Raw genomic sequence first — 19,718 nt, 5'->3', positions numbered from 1 at the left:
AACCCACCAAGTTTTGGAGTAGTTTATTAAGCAGCAATAGATAACCAATATCAAAGTCTTGTAGAAAAATATTTTACAAACACAAAATGTGAGGTGCTTCACATGCTGGAGTGCCCTAAAAATTTCAAAAAGTCAATGATAGTTTTAAAATATGAAAGACTATTCTAGATTAAGAAGTCAAAGAAGCAATAGTTAATAAATAACTATTAATAGATACAATACACAAACCTTGAATTTAGATCTTTTTAAAGCAGAAGTTATAAAAGGCATTCTTAGAGCAATGAGGAAATTTGAAATATGGATTAGATATTAGATATTATGAAATTACTAATTTCCTTAAGTGTGATATTATCGGTGACAAATTATGTTAAGAATGCCCTAATTCTTATAAGATGCATAATGAAGTATCCAGTTGATAAGCATTTAAGTAATTTCAAAAGAAAGTATAAACTATGGAGATGAAGCAAATCTGGCAAAATGTTAATAACTGTGGAATCTAGTTAACAAGTCCATGAATGTTCACTGTACTTTTCTTTCAATTTTTTGGTTTGTTTTGAGACAAAGTCTTGCTCTGTCAACACCCAGGCTGCAGTGCAGTGGCACTATCATGGCTCACTGCAACCCTGACCTCCCAGGCTCAAGTGATCCTCCCACCTCAGCCTTCTGAGTAGCTGGGATTACAGACACGCAACATCATGTCTGGCTAATTTTTAATTTTTTTGTAGAGATGCGATCTCACTCTGTTGCCCAGGCTGGTCTTGAACTCTGGGTTCAAACGATGCTTCCACCTCAGCCTCCCAAAATGCTGGGATTACAAGTGTGAGCCACTGCACCCAGCCTCTTTAAATTTTTATGTATGAATATTTTTATTAAAAAATTGAAGGAAAACTCATGAGAAAATGCTATTAAAGTCTTCAAAACTATTTATAATCACAACTATACTGCATATAATTTCTACAGAAAATAATGCATTAGCGATTAGAATAGTTTTTTAAAAATAGATTGAATAACACTTTAAAAGTCTGGAATTTATCTAAGACTTTCAGGAAGGATGATACATCACAAATGGTCTTTTATGCATTTTATCATTTCCTAATAAAATAACAGTAACATACAAAGTGGTAACTGCTAAGGAACCTACCTCCCACTCTTATCCTCAGAATTATCTCTGTAAAGAATCCATTTTTACCTTTGCTTCTTCCATCACTTAAGAAGATTATGAGGTAGATAATAAATTTCATTGCATTGCTATTTAGTTATAAATTCAGCTAGTCATATAAATAGTAACATACTCATCTAAAGGAACCTAATGCCAGAAAGAAGGTAATAGTTATGAAATGGAGACAATAATAACTTAACTCTTTTGTAGGCAATGGGGTTTCAAATGCAATATGAAGTACATTAATTCCAAGAGTTGTACCGCTAGAGGTGAGATGGCAATGTAAATAGTCTAAAAAATGTACACTATCTTGATCTACCGATTCCATGTATAAAATGTTCTTAGGGAACTAGTAAGACTCTTGTGAGATTTGTCGTATCTTTGCTTGATAGCTGAAAATTGGAAACAGTGCCAGTTAGTAAGAAATGGGTATTATCCATATGATAGAATATTATATTTATTAATGTGGAGCTCTTGGTACCAAATATAAGTTTAAAAATCAGGTTATCAAAGAGTATGTATGATACAATGCTTTTTTAATAAAATAAAACACATTTACATACATAGTCACTATGCCACAAGATGTTACGAATAGTTTTCTCTAGATAGTGGCCTTACAGGCAATTTTTATTTGGGGTGTGTGTGTGTGTATGTTTTACTCAGTAAATGTTTATTACTTTTGTATTCAGAAAAAACATTAATAGAATCATAGGAAAGTTTAACTAAAAAAGAAAATATCATATTATTTAACATATCCTTGAAGTGAGATTGCTTCCTTTTGCTAAGCTATATTTTGTAATCTCCACAACAAACATTAAATAGTAAAATAAAAGTTGATATAAAAAAACTTGCACAGTAATAGGAAGCAGTGTTTACATTCTGCCGCTCCTTACATTTTGAAAAGGGAACTCATAATCTTAACCAAGACTATTTCTTATCATTATTCAAAAGTACCTACTTTTCCTAAATATTGCAAATAAATTATTTGTACTTATTAACTTAATGCTAGACTGGACTTATTAACAAGAAAGCAGTGTATTGTAAAGGAACCAGTCATACTTGGGTTAAATTCCTAATTTTGCCATTTAACTTTGACATAACCACCTAAACCCAATCAACAAAAAGAAAAGTATAGGTTATGTAACTGAGCCAGTGAACAGAATATTTAAAGTCCAGGTACACACCAGGAAGTTGCAATTTAATACTCACCAAAGTACATATCCCCTTCTATTTACATTTTACTCATTTCCTTTTGATATTCCAGAAGTTTTTACTTAGATTATTCTAGACAATTAGAACCTTTTCTTGCCCATTTGGGGAAGAATTATTCTTCTAAGGCTGTAATTTGGCATTAAGCCAGGAAATTCATGGTTCTTTATACCATGAATATTGAGAATGTTGCTCACTGTATTTGGCAATGTCTTCTTTATGAAAAGATCTTTCCCACTTTTGAAAATAGAATAGTTATGCCTCTCTCAGGAAATTGGGTTACCTCAGACACAATAAATTGTGTAATTAATGTGATGGTTTCTTCTTTGTGTTAATTGCTAGGATGTTCACACACATCTGTGACCTCCTCTCTAGAAAGTATAGCATGGCATGTACTTTGAGTAGTTAACTCCCTCTTGGCTTCACTTTTTGTTTCTCTCTTACATGATTCATCCTATTATGTCTACTTCTGAAAGCAGGGATAATACTCGCCTTCATTTAAAAGGGTTTTAAGGATTAAATATCAGTGTGTCTACCATACTGCCTGGACAACATAGAGGGCTCAAAAATAGTAATTTCACATGACAGGGGTTCTAGACTTTCAAATAACCCAGTTTGACGTACTCTTGCTTATGTAATCACTTGATAAAATTCAACATGTTCCGAACTCCCTTTGAAATAATGGAAAATGACAAAAATAAATAGTCAAATGTCAGAACTAGAATGAAAAATGAAGTTACCTCAAACAGTGAAGGGCAAAAGAAACTGGATCTAAGCCTGGAGTTAAATTGAGACCTCGTCTGTCTGAACTGATAGATGACTAACATAGTTTACCAACTGGCTTTTTCTTCATCTAAAAATAAGCCATTTAACAAATATATTTTAGGATTTTTAACTGACAAATCAAGAAATTATCTTATATTGTTTTAATATATGAATAATTTATAAATTATTTTATAAATATAATTTAAAAATTTTAAAAATAGTTACCCTAAAACAAGACCTTTAAATGTATCAGTGCTGTTTGAAAAACCTAGCAATGAAGATGGAGAAGTTAAATAAAAGATAATTGACAACAATTAACAGTTTGGTGTACATAATAAAAGCAAATTATATGAGTAACAGCCCTTATCTTCTCCTTAGTGGCTAAGGTAAGGGGAAGATGTCATTGTCATTGTGTTGTTGCTGATTATAGCTCTTTTTAAATTTGTTTTCATACTCTTGAAAACCTACCCAAATTACACAGGAAAATCTCACAGTTCAGCAGTGCAAAAATTTTATTTCTTTGTTTCCCCTCCCCACCACTTTACAAGATGTAAAATTTTACTTAATCCACAGTATTTTCTTTTTTAATCATCTGTTATCAGTCATGTCAAATGTGAGGAAAAAAACACTAATCAATTAAAAATATCCGTCCCCCTTCCCCACTGCTACAGCAAATTTAGGATAAATCTACAGCATTCACTTACTTTAGCTGGTTCTGATACTGAGGAATACTTTTTTATTTGAGAATCAACACCTAAAGACTTGGCTAATTGTACAGCATTTGAATCATCACTGATAAGTGTTCCAAGAGCCACAAGAAGTCTAAAAGTGGCTTCTAAGTCTTGTACTACTTCCAAGATTGTGCTTATTAGTGACAAACATTGAGCTTTCCCTTCAATGTTATGGTCTTTATGAAAACAAACAGAATAGTTCAGGGCCAATGTAGCCAGAGCAATGTGAATGTTCTTATTGCTCCCTGATTTCAGTTCTATTGCATGGGACATCAGTGATTCCCTCTGGGACATCATGAGTTTTTGTCCTGCCTGGCCAATAAAACAATTGCAAAAAGTCCTGAGAGCAAGCAGCTGGTTTGCTGGCTTTCCTTTAGGGTTCAGAAGATTGATAAGATGACTGCTGAACTGAGTCCCTTCCTTTTCATTGCAGAAGTTCTCATTCACACTGGGGTGTTTAATTGACAACCGAAGAATGTCAAGTGCAGGAAAGACAATATCTATTAAAAAAAAAAGTCATTAATGCTTATGAAAATAAAGAAAATTTCTTTTGACTATCAACTTTTAAGGATTTTATGTTCCCACTACAAAATTAACCATTTTAGAAAATGTGAAAAATCATGTGTCAGCTTTTAAAAAATGCACATATTTCTGAAACTTTTGTTAATTTTCCATAATTTTATATAAACTAGATTAATTATTATAAGATCATATTCACTTTAAAATAAGGTAACTCTCTCAGGTTATCAAATAGCCTACACACTGTGAGTATTCAAAAATGAATGGAAAGAACAGGGCACAGACCTTGCTTTTAAAACTTCTGAAGACCGAACAATTAAACGGGAAATTCTTTTTTTTTTGAGACAGAGTTTCACTCTTGTTGCCCAGGCTGGATTGCAATGGCGTGATCTTGGCTTGCTGCAACCTCAACCTCCCGGGTTCAAGCAATTCTCCTGTCTCAGCCTCCCAAGTAGCTGGGATTACAGGTGCATGTCGCCACATCTGGCTAATTTTTGTATTTTTAGTAGAGACGAGGTTTCATCATATTGGTCAGGTTGCTCTCAAACTCCTGACCTCAGGTAATCCACCCACCTTGGCCTCCCAAAGTGCTGGGATTACAGGCGTGGGCCACCGAGCCCAGCCAGAAAGTTCTTAAGAATTCCAGTTAACAAGTGATAGGATGCTTATAGGTTGGTGGGAGCTTTATAATCAAGGACTTGGGTAGATGCCATCTGAATGAATGCACAAAGTAATCTTAGCATCACCAAAGGTGAGAAAATCCAACATTATGTGCTCCATAATATAAAAGTAGTATGCATCATCATTTATAAAGAATTTTACCTAAAAAAAACTCCTACTGAACCAGAATCTAATTTTGCCACTAGCAATAAATACAGAGATGGAGGAACACATCAGCAAAATCCATAATATGGGACATTTTATTGAAAAAAAGAAAAAAAGGCTTTTTCTGCAATAAATCAATGGCATGAAAAAAAAACAAAAACAAAAAACGGGCAAGGACTCTTTGGGAATCAAAAAAGATTTAACTGACATAATTGGGAAAAAAACACACCAAACTTATAGTGCATGTTTATAGCCTAGGGTTAACAGGTCACTAAGAGTATCTTGGATGCCTGGCAGGGAATCCACAAATGCTCTCAAACAGTAAACAAACTGGTGCATATATGGGGATCATTATATTACCTTCAGATTCTCATAAGGCATGTAATGAAAACAAGATTATCAATTCCAGTAGTGTAGTGAACCCTTTTCGTGAAGATTTTCCATAGTGAACTAGAACTACCCAAGTTAACTTTTATTTAATCTACAAATACCAGTAATATTGATAGAAATGAAGATAAAATTTCTTGCTTTCTGGTTATATTTTTGAAGAGCGTTTATTTACCTTCAGGCCAGTTAATAGCTTTCCACAAAATCTGAAGTTGCTGGACTGTGGGTTTTTCTGAAGAACTGTTACATATTAGAGACAGTATCTTCTCAAGTAGTATCAAGTCATCCTCAGTTAACTTCTTCTCTTCAGGTGCAGTTCCATTAAGTTCCTTCAGTTTACCTAAAACCCAAAACCAAACTTTCAAAATTCCCTAACTGTAATTGGCCAGATAATATATAAATGTCAAGACTTTCAATAAAAGTACTCTAGTGTACACCATGGGGATTTAAGATGTTTCTCAGCAATTATCACAATCATCAAAAACCATAAAGTAAGGATAAGGCTTGTGAGCTTTGTCTTTTTTTTTTCTTTGAGACGGAGTGTTGCTCAGTCACCCAGGCTGGAGTGCAGTGGTGTGATCTCGGCTCACTGCAAGCTCCACCTCCCGGGTTCAAGCAATTCTCCTGCCTCAGTTTCCCAAGTAGCTGGGATTACAGGCGCCTGCCACCACGCCCAGCTAATTTTTTGTGTTTTTAGTGGAGACAGGGTTTCACTGTGTTAGCCAGGATGGTCTCGATCTCCTGACCTCATGATCCACCCTCCTCAGACTCCCGAAGTGCTGAGATTACAGGCGTGAGCCATCACACCCAGTTTTTTCTGTTGTTGTTTTTTTGAGACAGAATCTCACTCTGTTGCCCAGGCTGGAGTGCAGTGGCTTGATCTTGGCTCACTGCAACCTCTGCCATCAGGATTCAAGCGATCCTCCTACTCCCGCCTCCCAAGTAGCTGGGACTACCAGCATGAACCACCACACCAGTTAATTTTTGCATTCTTAGTAGAGATGGGGTTTCACTATGTTGGCCAGGCTGACCACCATGGTGACTAACTCCTGACCTCAAGCGACCCGCCTGCCCTGAACTCCCAAACTGCTGGGATTACAGGCATGAGCCACCACGTCCAGCCTCCATTTTGAATGACTTTCAAAGAAATATGTGTAATATATATTCAAGTATAAGTCAATAACCTAGTTTCTCCATGAGAAAATTTATAACAACTTTTTAGCCAATTTATGTCAACTTCTACAGTTGTCAATGAAATAGTCAAAGAGTTAAATGCCTACTGATAACATTTAATTTATGACTTAGTTCCATACGCATATCTGACATCACATTATTTTAAAAATTTATTTAATGGACATACTGCCCTTTCTTCTCATGTTCACATTTCATGAAACAATTTCCTTCAAATCCTTCACATGTATCTTTAGTATCAGCATCCTTTTTATGACTTTTGAGTTACTGTGTTTCTTTAAAAATCTTTATCTCAAGAATAAAAAAGTCCACATTCCGATAATAAAGGTAAATTATCCAAATTTACACCGTTGAAATCAATTATAAATGGAAACTAGGGCCTGTTTCACTAATCTCAGGTATTAACAACTTTAATTCTAATAAACAAAAATCAAGTTTATTAAGGAATGCAAATATCAAGATACCTGTTAGATTTTCACGAGTTTTTAAAAAACATCTAAAAGTGTGCATATACTACATTATTCAAAATAAAGCAATTAAGAAAACATTAATGAGTGATTTTTATAAATTTTTACAATACTGACCCTGCCTTATACTCTGGTAAGTATGTTATGTTATGTTATCCCAATTAATTCTCATCATAATCTTTGTGGCGAACAAGCTAACAGTACCCTTAGTCCAAAACAACAACAACAACAACAAAACACTTATTTTGTTTTGAGGAACACAAACAGAAAAAGCAATCAAAGTGGCTAAAGCAGATTCATTTCTTTTTTTTTTTTCTTGAGACGGAGTCTTGCTCTGTTGCCCAGGCTGGAGTGCAGTGACACGATCTCGGGCTCACTGCAACTGCGCCACCTCCCAGGTTCAAGTGATTCTCGTGCCAGAGTAGCTGTGATTACAGGCGCCCACCTCCATGTCCAGCTAATTTTTGTATTTTTAGTAGAGATAGGGTTTCACCATGTTAGCCAGGCTAGTCTTGAATTCCTGACCTCAGGCAGTTCGCCCACCTTGGCCTCCCAAAATGCTGGGATTACAGGCATGAGCCACTGCACCAGGCCAGCAGATTCATTTCTAATGGGCAATTGAAAATGAACTTGTGGCCGGGTGCGGTGGCTCAAGCCTGTAATCCCAGCACTTTGGGAGGCCGAGAAGGGCGGATCACGAGGTCAGGAAATCAAGACCATCCTGGCTAACACGGTGAAACCCCGTCTCTACTAAAAACTACAAAAAAAAACCAGCCGGGCGAGGTGGCGGGCGCCTGTAGTCCCAGCTAATGTAGTCCCAGCTACTCGGAAGGCTGAGGCAGGAGAGTGGCGTAAACCCGGGCGGCGGAGCTTGCAGTGAGCTGAGATCCGGCCACTGCACTCCAGCCTGGGCAACAGAGCGAGACTCCGTCTCAAAAAAAAAAAAAAAAAAAAAAAAAAAAAAAAAAAAAGAAAATGAACTTGTATTATTTCTGAGGTCCACTAATTTTTTAAAGATAAGATCTTTATTTTTCAAATGCTTGACTCATTGATGTTCATTAATTTTTTTAAAAAAACATTAAGAACCTGGGTGGGTAGAATTTACATTTTCTACCTTTAATTTTTTTTTATTAAAGTCATCATAAATTACTTACTTTACATTTGTGTAAGGCTTCTTAGAAAGTATTATGGATCCTTTACCAAACTGTATATTTGTGGTGGACATAGTTGTTTAATACCGCAATAGAAATCTCTATTCATATTAAGTACCCAATTCCTGACACATGTTGGGAAGAGAAACAACCTTGATGACATCTCAAACAGTCTGTGAATATGTGAAAAAATTAATTAAAGAGACTTACCTAATATTTGTGTAGGGTTTGCTTGGTCAAATGTGACAGCCTCTTTTTTAGGGAAATAAATATTCATTGTTTTAGATGCAGCTGATCGGTAGGCACTATTCCCTATTTAAAGAATAGAAGATGATGATAACTGTAAGTAGTGATCAAAAATGAGATTTTACTAACCATATGACTTAGTTTTGACAATTATTGAGATATGCAACTATTTAGTGCATGCACTAAACAAGGAACCTCAAGGGGAAAAATATCCACAATATTTTGGTTACTTTATATTTATTGATATAATATTTTTTGGTTTGGGGAATGGAAGCTTAAATGTAGAACAAGATCATCTCATACTTTCTACTTCTTTTTTTTCTTTCTGAGATACGGTGCAGTGGTGCAATTACAGCTTACTACAGCCTCGACCTTCTGGGCTCAAGCGATGCTCCCACCTCAGCCTCCCAAAGTGCTTGGATTACAGGTGTGAGCCACCAAGCCTGGCCTAAGATTCAATCTAAATTATACATTTTAAAAAATGTCAAAGAATACCATATAATTATATGAAACTTTCCATTCTCATCTTTTCTAAGGCATGCTGATCTCTCCCTTATGTCTTTTATTGCTTATTCCAAATGATGTAGTAGGCATTATCGTTTGCTCTAATCTTTTTCTGCATCATCTTTATAAATTCCCAAGTTATAAATCCCTGAAGGACAGGAGTCCTAGTCTTTTTTTTTTTTAATTATTTTATTAAGTTTCAGGGTACATGTGCAGGACGTGCAAGTTTGTTACATAGGTAAATGTGTGCCATGGTGGTTTGTTGAGGAGTCCTAGCCTTTTTTTTTTTTTTGAGACAGAGTGTCGCTCTGTTGCCCAGGCTGGAGTACAGTGGCGTAATATCGGCTCACTGCAACCTCCGCCTCCTGGGTTCAAGCAATTCTCCTGCCTTAGCCTCCAGAATAGCTGGGATTACAGGCATGTACCACCACGCCTGGCTAATTTTTGTATTTTTAGTAGAGACAGGGTTTCACCATATTGGCCAGGCTGGTCTTGAACTCCTGACCTCGTCATCCACCTGCCTCGGCCTCCCAAAGTGCTGAGATTACAGGCGTGAGCCACCATGCCCAGCCACCTTTGGGATTTTTATGAAAGCTCCATCATGGAGGCATGACTGATTTTTTTTTTTTTTTCAGGCATGAACCACCAGGCCCATCCAAGTCCTAGTCTTTTACACTTTTTTTCACATCTTAAGTCTCTATTATATTAACAGAAACTCAGTATCTGATCATGAACTGGCACATGATGAAAATTCATCAATATTCAATGAATAAAGTGACTTCAATTAAGTATAATTTAAATCTAATTTACATCTCAAATTTCAAATCTGAATCAACGTAAACCCTATTTTGTTCTAACGTACATTTAAGGTATTGTGCAAAAATATGAATAAAAGATTTATTTTAATATTCTGAGTATATCAGGAATAGAAAGGGATGAAGGTAAAGATGAAACAGTGAGACTGGTGTATAAAATTAATTCTGTTTATAAAGAATAAATTTTTCTTGACATAAAAATGAGCTATACACACGCTGCCTGCATTCTTGGTCATTATAGTCTAGTAGTTGTGTTAAGAATGCAAATATTAATCAAATATCATCCAAATATGTATAATGAAAAGTTCCCTGATGGAAAAGTTCAGGATGCAATGAAAGATAAGAGTAGGTGATCTAGCAAAGGGCATATGTGGGTGTTCAGAAAAGTTTCACTGAGCTTATCTAATACTGTATTATACAATTAAGTAAAAAAGAAAAGGCAGAAAAACAGCCAATAATTTGTGGTCTAAATGACAAGGCAAAGGGCAATACATAAGTATGTCAAAAGAAAACAGTGAGTTCAAAGCTCTGGAGGTAGAAAACAGTATTACATGCTAAGAAACTGACACCGGTCAGTATGGCGGGACAGAGGAAAGGCAGAGAGGAATGTGAGGCAAGGCAAAAGAAAAATATTCACTGGGAAGCCACTGAAGAGTTTTTTAATCAAGGGAGGTGCAGAAACATAAGAGTAAACAATAAAATGATCACTGTCTGCAGTATGGATCATGGAGAGACCAATTTGGAAGTTATTTCATTATTCTAGGCAAGAGGTGACATTAGCTTGTACTAAGGTATATAAAGTTCCAATATACACACCATACTGTTAAAAACTAACTTCTGGAAAATGGGAGGGAGCACTGTTAACTTTTGTTAACAAGTACAGCTAACAATTACTAAGCATTAATTTGGTAAAAAGTTATTTACATAAATTTTATAATTTTAAGCTCTTAATTCTAGTAAGTAGATATTACCTCAACTTTGCAAATGAGAAAAACAAAAGCACAGACACATCAAATAAATTGTTCAAGGTCAAGCAGATAAAAAGTAGTAGAGCTGAGATTTGAATTTAGATTCTCACTCCAGAATCCATAATCTTAATTAGAGTTACTATGTTATACGTCAGTATTGCTAACCAATGTTACTTATGCAATTAAAAAATAGCTTACAAAATCACATGCCAAGTGATGGACATGGTAGCATGAGCATGTAAACCCAACTACTCAGGAGGCTCCGGTGCGAGGATCATGTGAGCCCACGAGTTTGAGCCCAGGCCAGGCAACAAAACAAGATCCCATCTCAAAAGTAATAAAAAATAAAAACATGGGCTAGGTTAGTTATTGAGTGGTAGGTTTATGGGTGTTTATTTTAATGCTGAATAACACATATGTTACTCAATTTCTCTCATATAAATTACGAAGAATATAAAAATTAAGTAGAAAAAAAAATGCCAAGATATCTGTCAAACTTGAAAGAGATGAACCACAAATTTAGCTCTGTGTTTTACTGGCAGCCAATACAGAGGAAAACATACCAGCACATATTCAATGAACAAGTTAGGTATGTCAGACTGTAGACTAGATAACTAAGGATTAAAAAACAATTAGTTGCTCAGAAGAATGATAGCTATTCCAGGCCTAAATCACAGAAGCAAATTCTTTCCTGAGTCTTCTTAAAGAGACCAATGTATAATCCAGTGAATAACATTCTCAACACATTAAGTAAGAATGAAGAGATGAGAATAAACATAGACTTTGTAATAGTAGCGAGGAAAGCAGACTTACTACAGTAAAACAGTAGTTTCCGTTCCTAGATGCATATTAGAATCACACTGGAAGATTATAAAACTACCCTTTGCCAAGTCCCTAACTCACAGCAGAATTAGACCAAGTAAGCATCTCTGGGGATAAGGCTGAAGTACGTTTGGAAAGCTCCCCAGATGATTCTAATACGTAGTAATGAGACAATTCTGAGAAAACTCGAAAAGCCAGACAAGTTTGGTCTTGATTTACTACACAAAAAGTTCTCAACCAAGAAAATGACACAAATTTTCTTACTCTTTTCATTAAATAAAAGTTCCAGTGAATTTTTAAAATCTAAAAAAAGGAAAAAGAAACAAAAAGTATGTACCTGTAAATGGATCAACTCCGGCCATGGTAGTTCCCATACTTGTAGAACCTGGTACATAACGACCAGCACCTACAATACAATAGTACTCCTAGTAAGCAAAGGTGACTGCAAATTATAAAGTTCAAACTCTTCTTTGCTTATTTCCATTATTAAGCAGAATTCACAATGGTGTCATACTATACATAATAAATATGCCATAAATTTAATACAGAAAAATGCTGAGAACAGTGCCTGGGCATGTCATAAGTGCCCAACAAATGTTAGCTACAAATTAAACATTACATGCCTTATATATTATAATTGTAGAAGTTTAGTAAATTACAAAAATGTAAGTGGATTGGAGAGAAATAAAAGTTTCCAGAAAGAAATGTGAATGCTATTCTATTGAAGTAAAGGGGTGGGACTAACTAGCACATAAGACAATTGGAAAAGACTCAGGTAGGTTAGAGATACTATGACAACAGCCCAGTCACATTTTATTATAGATAATACTTGTGGCTGTCCTATTGAAAATAAAAAGAAGGAAACATAAAAAGTAAGTATAGAGAGAGAATCAGCAGGATTTGGAGATACTCAGAATATTGGATCAGCCTTTATGGGAAGAAGAAAAATGAGCTACTGTTCTAGCCTCTCTCAATTTACACTCCAGGAGTTGTTATAATTGGTGCAACATATACAGAAAAGCCAAACAAAATTTAAAAAGCAAAACCAGAAAGAGAGTAAGATTAATTAAAATAATGAGAAACACAGAATAAATAGGTTTGTTGAAATTTAACCATATGCCAGCTAATCATCTTCTATGCATATATTCATTATACTATTCTATAGATACCATTATAATTCACAATATTTTAGAAGCAGAAGGCTGAATAACTTGCCCAAGGCATTAAGCTCTTAAGAGGTAAAGTACAGTCTCACACTTTTCTAAATATGGTTTTCTGACCACCTGAATGAATCACAGTTTCAATACACAGATTCCCAGAGTCCACCCATAACCCAGGGGTATTCCAAACTGGCTCCACTTTAGAAACACTTGAGGAACTTTAAGATCGCTGGGCATGGTGGCTCACGCCTGTAAACCCAGCACTTTGGGAGGTTGAGGTGGGCAGATCACCCGAGGTCAGGAGTTCGAGACCAGCCTGCCCAACATGGAGAAACCCCGTCTCTACTAAAAGTACAAAATTAGCCAGACACGGTGGCGCATGCCTGTAATTCTGGCTATTCGGGAGTCTGAGGCAGGAGAATTGCTTAAAGATGCGAGGCAGAGGTTGTGGTGAGCTGAGATCGCACCATTGCCCTCCAGCCCGGGCAACAAGAGCAAAACTCTTGACTTGGAAAAAAAAAAAAAATCTAAGATCAAACTACCACCAAGATCATTTATTTAATTAGAATCCTTTGGTGAGAGATCAGATCATGAATAGTTTTAGTTTTAACCTCCTCACTAATCTATTGAATCAGAATCTCTTGGCCGTAGAACCCTGGGATAAGTAATTTAAACAAGCTTCCCAGATCATTCTAATAAACATTAGCAGTTTAAGGACAGCATAAATTAATATGGGGAAGAAAGAAGAATTAAGATGGACTTTAAGTTGTAGCCAGACAGGGAAATCTTTTGGCCCCAGTGCCACTGACAAAGTTGGGAAAACATCATCATCAACAATGACTAACATACACCGATGGCTTAAATATACGCCAGGCATTCTGCTTAACACTTACACATATTATGCCATTTTATTTTCATACCTCAATATGGTAGAGGCTGTTATATATTTATATGAAAGGTATTCAATTATCCTAATGATACCCTAATTCTCTTGGACATTGTGTATGCTATCTTGCATATCTGCATAATCACTGCATGTTCTGAGTTACTGACATTATGGAACAGTGAGATATACTCTGGTTATAATGGCCCCCGGAGTTTTCTTGATTTTGCTGGTATTAGTTGAAGCTTGGTATGTTCTTTCTGTTCCAGAAAAAAAGGCCGCCAAAGTGATTTGGATTCTCACTTGGTATTAAGTTTCGGGGCATCACTGTTTCTGAACTGCTGATAAAGAGAAAGCCATCTTATCTACTCTTCAGATCCTTACTACCATTTGAAATCACATGTTATCAAAGACTTCCTTAACAGCCACTGTACCATCACAGCATTTAGTGCGATAGTTAATTATTTTCATTTACTGGTTATCAATGCACATGGTCCAACCATTTGCATCTGGGCCACAAAAACATTCACAGGAAAAAGGAAGCTCACTGACAGCAATCCACAACTTCATGACACTGACTTAACATTGTATGTTTTTTTTTTTTTTTTTTTTTTTTTTTTTGAGATGGAGTCTCACGCTGTTGCCCAGGCTGGAGTGCAGTGGCGCGATCTCGGCTCACTGCAAGCTCCGCCTCCTGGGTTCACGCCATTCTCCTGCCTCAGCCTCCTGAGTAGCTGGGACTACAGGCGCCCGCCACCGCGCCCGGCTAATTTTTTGTATTTTTAGTAGAGACGGGGTTTCACTGTGGTCTCGATCTCCTGACCTTGTGATCCGCCCGCCTCGGCCTCCCAAAGTGCTGGGATTACAGGCTTGAGCCACCGCGCCCGGCAACATTGTATGTTTGTCCAATCTCTGGCTTAGGACTGTAGATTGTGATTTTTATAGCTCACAGTACTAATCTGCAAGGCCAGTGGATATCTAAAGGCTATGATCTCTTCCCAAACTGAGTATACTGTCGAGGAACTCTGTCTGAAGATCCAACAACAGCATCATATAAGATATCAAAAGCCATTCTGAAAATAGAGACTTCTTCAGCTGCCTTAAAGTCCAACTCTGGCAACTTTTTCCAGTAGTGTTGACGCTGAGGCATGCATACCTTGGTAAATAAATTCATTTTGAAGAGATACACCAACACTTCAAGGGCTTCAAGAAGGACATTAATAACTTAGATTAGGAAGACTATTCCTGGGTAGCTGGGTGGAATGTCTCCTTCCATGTTAAGTCAAAATATGCCTGGGGAGACTTCTTGATTGTACTGCTCCATCCAATATCAGGGACTCACATGGCTCCTTCTCTGCTCGTGATTGGTAGCATCTCGCCAGTGATAGCACTCATGCTGTGTCTTGGTTGGTGGGTTCCCCTATTATCTAATTTCACAGATAAAAAAAATAGGCTCAGACAGGTTAGGTAACTTGCCAACTTCTCACAGCAAGTAAGTGGTAGAGCCCAATTTTGAACCAAGGTTTGTCTGACTCTAAAACCTATGTTCTTAACTACACTGCTCTCCTGGTAGGAAGGACCCCTGGAGAAAACAATGAGTTCTAATAATATGCTATTTAAAATTCACGAGGAAATCTACACAACTACTCCAGGAAAAAGCAAAAATCAGAAGTTAAAGAAAAGGAGATCCATCAAAATTGAAAATACAGGTAAGAGAATTATCAGTTATGGGATGACATCTCCAAGATGTAAAGCCATGTAATGCAAGATGCCATACATTTAGTGAAGAAAGATACATGAATCAAAACTGCATCCCACCTGTAAAAGGATCTGCTGTGGGTAGTGTGTTAGAAGATCCTGAAGAGCCCGGAACATACCGACCACCACCTGTGCATGCAAAACAAAGAAAAGGCAGAAGTGCACCAAAGTTCTGAATTTTTCAAACAGCACAATGCTTGTTTTAGAAGAACCTACATTTGGAGAAAAACAGAAGAGCAAAACTTTCACATGATAGAATGACAGAAACTATAGTTAGAAGTCTTATAGCTGGGAAAAAACTGAAATTTTAATGAATATCCAAGTTTTGTTTTCTTAACTTTAATGTTTTATTATATCTTAGCCCCAGCACTTAAATATTAAAGCTTAATTCAAATATCAAAAGAGAATTGCAGGTGATATCTGACCTAAATATATATACATACAATCAATTCCTGTCTCTGTTCCTATACAAACTCACAAGAATTCCTGCTGTTGTTGTTATCAAAACCACAGGCACTAAATGTTAATCTTTTAGAGCTCCAGGTTCATTAATTCATGTGTCAAACAATGGACTCAGTGCTGGGGATCCAGTAGGGAACAAAATTGCTAATACCCACTGAAGCTTACAACCCACTGGAGAAGAGAATTAGAAAGGGGATGAAAACTACAAAGGAAAGAGATTTCCATTTATACATTTACGAATGTGTGGCATATGTGCCTATGTTTTGTTAGTACCTCTAGGGAAATAATCAGGTTGTCCACAAAAACAAAAAAAAAGTAAGGATGCTTATAAAGTTAAGAGTCTTAGAAGGGCAAAACAAGCCAAGTGCTTCCTAGGTTTCCAGACAAAGTCAGCTGCTTTAATTCCTTTCCTGTATCCCACATGCAAAATAGCTTACACAGTACTACAATCTGTGTTCACTCTTTTGAACTATAGTCTAAAATTCCAACAACAAAAATATCCAGATACTAAGCACTTATTTTCTTTTTAAGTGCAAGTATTTGGAGGATCAGATCATCTGTAATTCAGTAGTGAGTTACTTTGATAATTTTTTTTTTAATTTTTAATTTTTTTCAGACAGAATCTTGCACTGTCGCCCAGGCTGGAGTGCAATGGTGCAATCTCAGCTCACTGCCACCTCTGCCTCCCGGGTTCACGTGATTCTCCTGCCTCAGTCTCCCAGGGAGCTAGGATTACAGGCACATATCCACCACATCTGGCTAATTTTTTGTATTTCTTTTTTAGTAGAGATGGGGTTTCACTATGTTGGCCAGACTGGTCTTGCACTCCTGACCTTGTGATCTGCCTGCCTCAGCCTCCCAAAGTGCTGGCATGAGCCATCGCACCTGACCTGATAATTCTATTTAAATCAAGATGCAGGAAACATTAGTTTTATTATATGAATGGGCAATGAAATTTTGAAGTAGAAGGAGAAGAGATAATTTGGGAATGTGGAGTAGCTTTCAGGGAAGAAAAGGTGGATCTACATAAGGATTTGAGACAGGAATACAATATGAGGTCCTTTTAAACAAGGAAGAGCACTAGCACATGAAAAATGTGAGTCAGAAATGACGAGAGGAAAACATTAACAGTCAAGTGCCTATCTCAAAATGTTATTTGGAGGAGGCATTTTATTTCCTCTTAACCAGCCTCCAGAACTCACATTAATATTACTAGGATTAGATTCCACTTCTTAGGAGCCAGAATTTGGACTAGTACCACCAGCATTACAATTTACAGACTGTTATGAGCACCTAACTGCATTTATAACATCTGAGATATTGCATACGATGTTACAAACAACTAACTTAAAATGAACTTGTAGAATATATATCACATATAAACTAAAACTACCCACAGGGCTCACCTTTAGATTTGATGCATGACTGACCAATTTAGCCTCATGTGAAAAAAGAATTATTTACTAAATTTTGCCAAAATATAATTTTTAAAAAGAAACACTATATAAAAGAACTTACAAGTTTGTTTTTGTTTCAAATAACTGAAATTCCATTATAGTATGATTGTATTTTTGAAAGACAACAATTTACTATTATTTCTGTAAAATACAGAATTACTACATAATTTGAGGCTTAAACATACGAATGTGGAGTAAAACTTTGTTGTAGATGTTGGTATTTATTGAAAAAGCTAATCACATGAGTGTTTGAAAACATCAAAAGTATCAATCAACACTAATGGAAATATGTAAGACTCAATATAAACACTAACTTACCTGTAAATGGATCTGAAAAGCTGGGATTCCCAAGTCCCAACATTTGACCTTTTGTGTTATCAATAATAAATTTAGCCACTTGATCCAGAAACATAGGATTCAAATCATTCTTCTGTAGGAAGTTGTATGCAGTTAACCAGGGATCATCACTGGTATTATATGGCAATTTATATGATGGTCCACCTTCATTGACATCAATTGAGAAAACATAATCAAATTCCTAAAGTAGGAATATAAAAAGGAGACACATGTTTATTAATTTATCTGTTCACATATATTAATGACATACAAGATAACACAGATGTGTTCTTTATTTTAATAATTATAGTACTTAAATTTTCTCCAAAGTACAGTGCTAAAATCTTCCTTTTTGGCAGATAAAGATTAATAGCCCCCATCTGCATGTGATGCAAAATTAGTATTTCATTAGGGGATGGGGGTGAGGATGAAAGATGGATTACAACTACATATTAATTCTAGAGCCAAAGGAGAGTTTCCAACTAGTTGATACCAACGTCAAAATTATCAGCTGTTACTGTGCCCTACTCACCAAAACATGCCAGCATTTTAAGCACTGCCCTGCAGGGTCCCTCATGTCTTGTCAAGTTAAATATAGCCAGGCATGAGGTATTAGATGAAAGGTGGCACAGAAGCTCCCAATACAAAATGGCTGGGAACAGCTTTTGTACAGAAATTACTAAGTGACAGACAATTGCTAATTTGTCTATCAAATGCAGCTCTTACTACATGGAAAGATACTTTTAAAATATCTATTTCAAGACAAGGAAAAAAAAAAGATTATTATCCCACACAGTAATGTATTTTTAAATGTCAAAACAAAGAAAATTTTATCACTATGGGGCAAAGGAAATCTTTAATTTGCCTCATGATTTAAGATAACAGTAATTAGAAAGTAGAAGTCGACATACTTTCCCTTCATATAAAACTTTTCCAGATGTTTGCTGATTAGCACCAGATGAGCCAACAACATCACCAATTTTTATCCACCTCCCTTCACTAACACTCCACTGATAGGCTTCGACTTTCTCCCCATCTCTGATTAGACGAGTCTGTCCTTCTCTAGTACCTTAAAATAAAAATTTTAAGAATCAAAGGTAGAATGGCAGTGTAAAATTGAAAAACATTTAGATAGAAAATTCTTAACATTAAAATTTACACACAAGAGAATATGGATTTTGTTTTAAAATAAAATTGTATTAAATATTTAAAAATGTAATTTTACTAGAAAGTGGCCAAAAAAAAATAACAGTTAAAAGGAAATATTATTAGTCAAAGGAAGGTTAACAAAACGTGATTCCACTAGGAAGCAACTGGCCCATCAAAAATAAAACAAGTTTTATTAGTGAATGTATCTTCCTAACACATTTCATTCCATAAATGGCTCTCCATTAATCCAGTGGCTCAGGCTGAAAAGCAGGAAAGTCTGATACCTTTCTCTCAACCGCATAGCTCCTTCAGCTACTTCTCAGCACCCGCTTCAGCTACTTCTATCAGCTCAGTCTTTTTTTTTTTTTTTGAGATGGAGTCTCACTCTGTCGCCCAGGCTGGAGTGCAGTGGCCAGATCTCAGCTCACTGCAAGCTCCGTCTCCCAGGTTCACCCCATTCTCCTGCCTCAGCCTCCCGAGTAGCTGGGACTACAGGTGCCCGCCACCTCGCCCGGCTAGTATTTTGTATTTTTTCAGTAGAGATGGGGTTTCACTGTGTTAGCCAGGATGGTCTCGATATCCTGACCTCGTGATCTGCCCATCTCGGCCTCCCAAAATGCTGGGATTATAGGCTTGAGCCACCGCGCCCGGCCCAGCTCATTCTTTATATCCAGAAAACTGTCTCCTTAACATCTCCATCATCATCCCTTGGTCCAAGCCACCATCATTTCTCAGTTGGGTTGATTCAATGGCC

The 19,718-nt window shown here is 36.4% G+C and overlaps 1 protein-coding gene across 1 annotated transcript in view; it reads right to left on the bottom strand.

Annotated features, from left to right (window-relative positions):
- Positions 1–3,627: 3,627 nt before the first annotated feature.
- Positions 3,628–19,718, bottom strand: part of PLAA (phospholipase A2 activating protein) — a 41,301-nt gene continuing 25,210 nt past the window's right edge. The window contains exons 8-14 of the mRNA XM_050761716.1: positions 18,727–18,884; positions 17,798–18,017; positions 15,621–15,689; positions 12,097–12,165; positions 8,615–8,716; positions 5,771–5,935; positions 3,628–4,364 (exon numbers count right to left, since the gene is read on the bottom strand). Coding sequence (XP_050617673.1) covers positions 3,799–4,364; positions 5,771–5,935; positions 8,615–8,716; positions 12,097–12,165; positions 15,621–15,689; positions 17,798–18,017; positions 18,727–18,884 — 1,349 coding nt within the window. The 3' untranslated portion in view covers positions 3,628–3,798. The remainder of the gene's footprint in view (positions 4,365–5,770; positions 5,936–8,614; positions 8,717–12,096; positions 12,166–15,620; positions 15,690–17,797; positions 18,018–18,726; positions 18,885–19,718) is intronic.

This window comes from Macaca thibetana, chromosome 15 (genome assembly GCF_024542745.1).
Source record: "Macaca thibetana thibetana isolate TM-01 chromosome 15, ASM2454274v1, whole genome shotgun sequence".
Classification (NCBI taxonomy): domain Eukaryota; kingdom Metazoa; phylum Chordata; class Mammalia; order Primates; family Cercopithecidae; genus Macaca; species Macaca thibetana.
The sequence above is the reverse complement of the archived record's forward strand: the minus strand, read 5'-3'. Positions and strand labels throughout refer to the sequence as shown.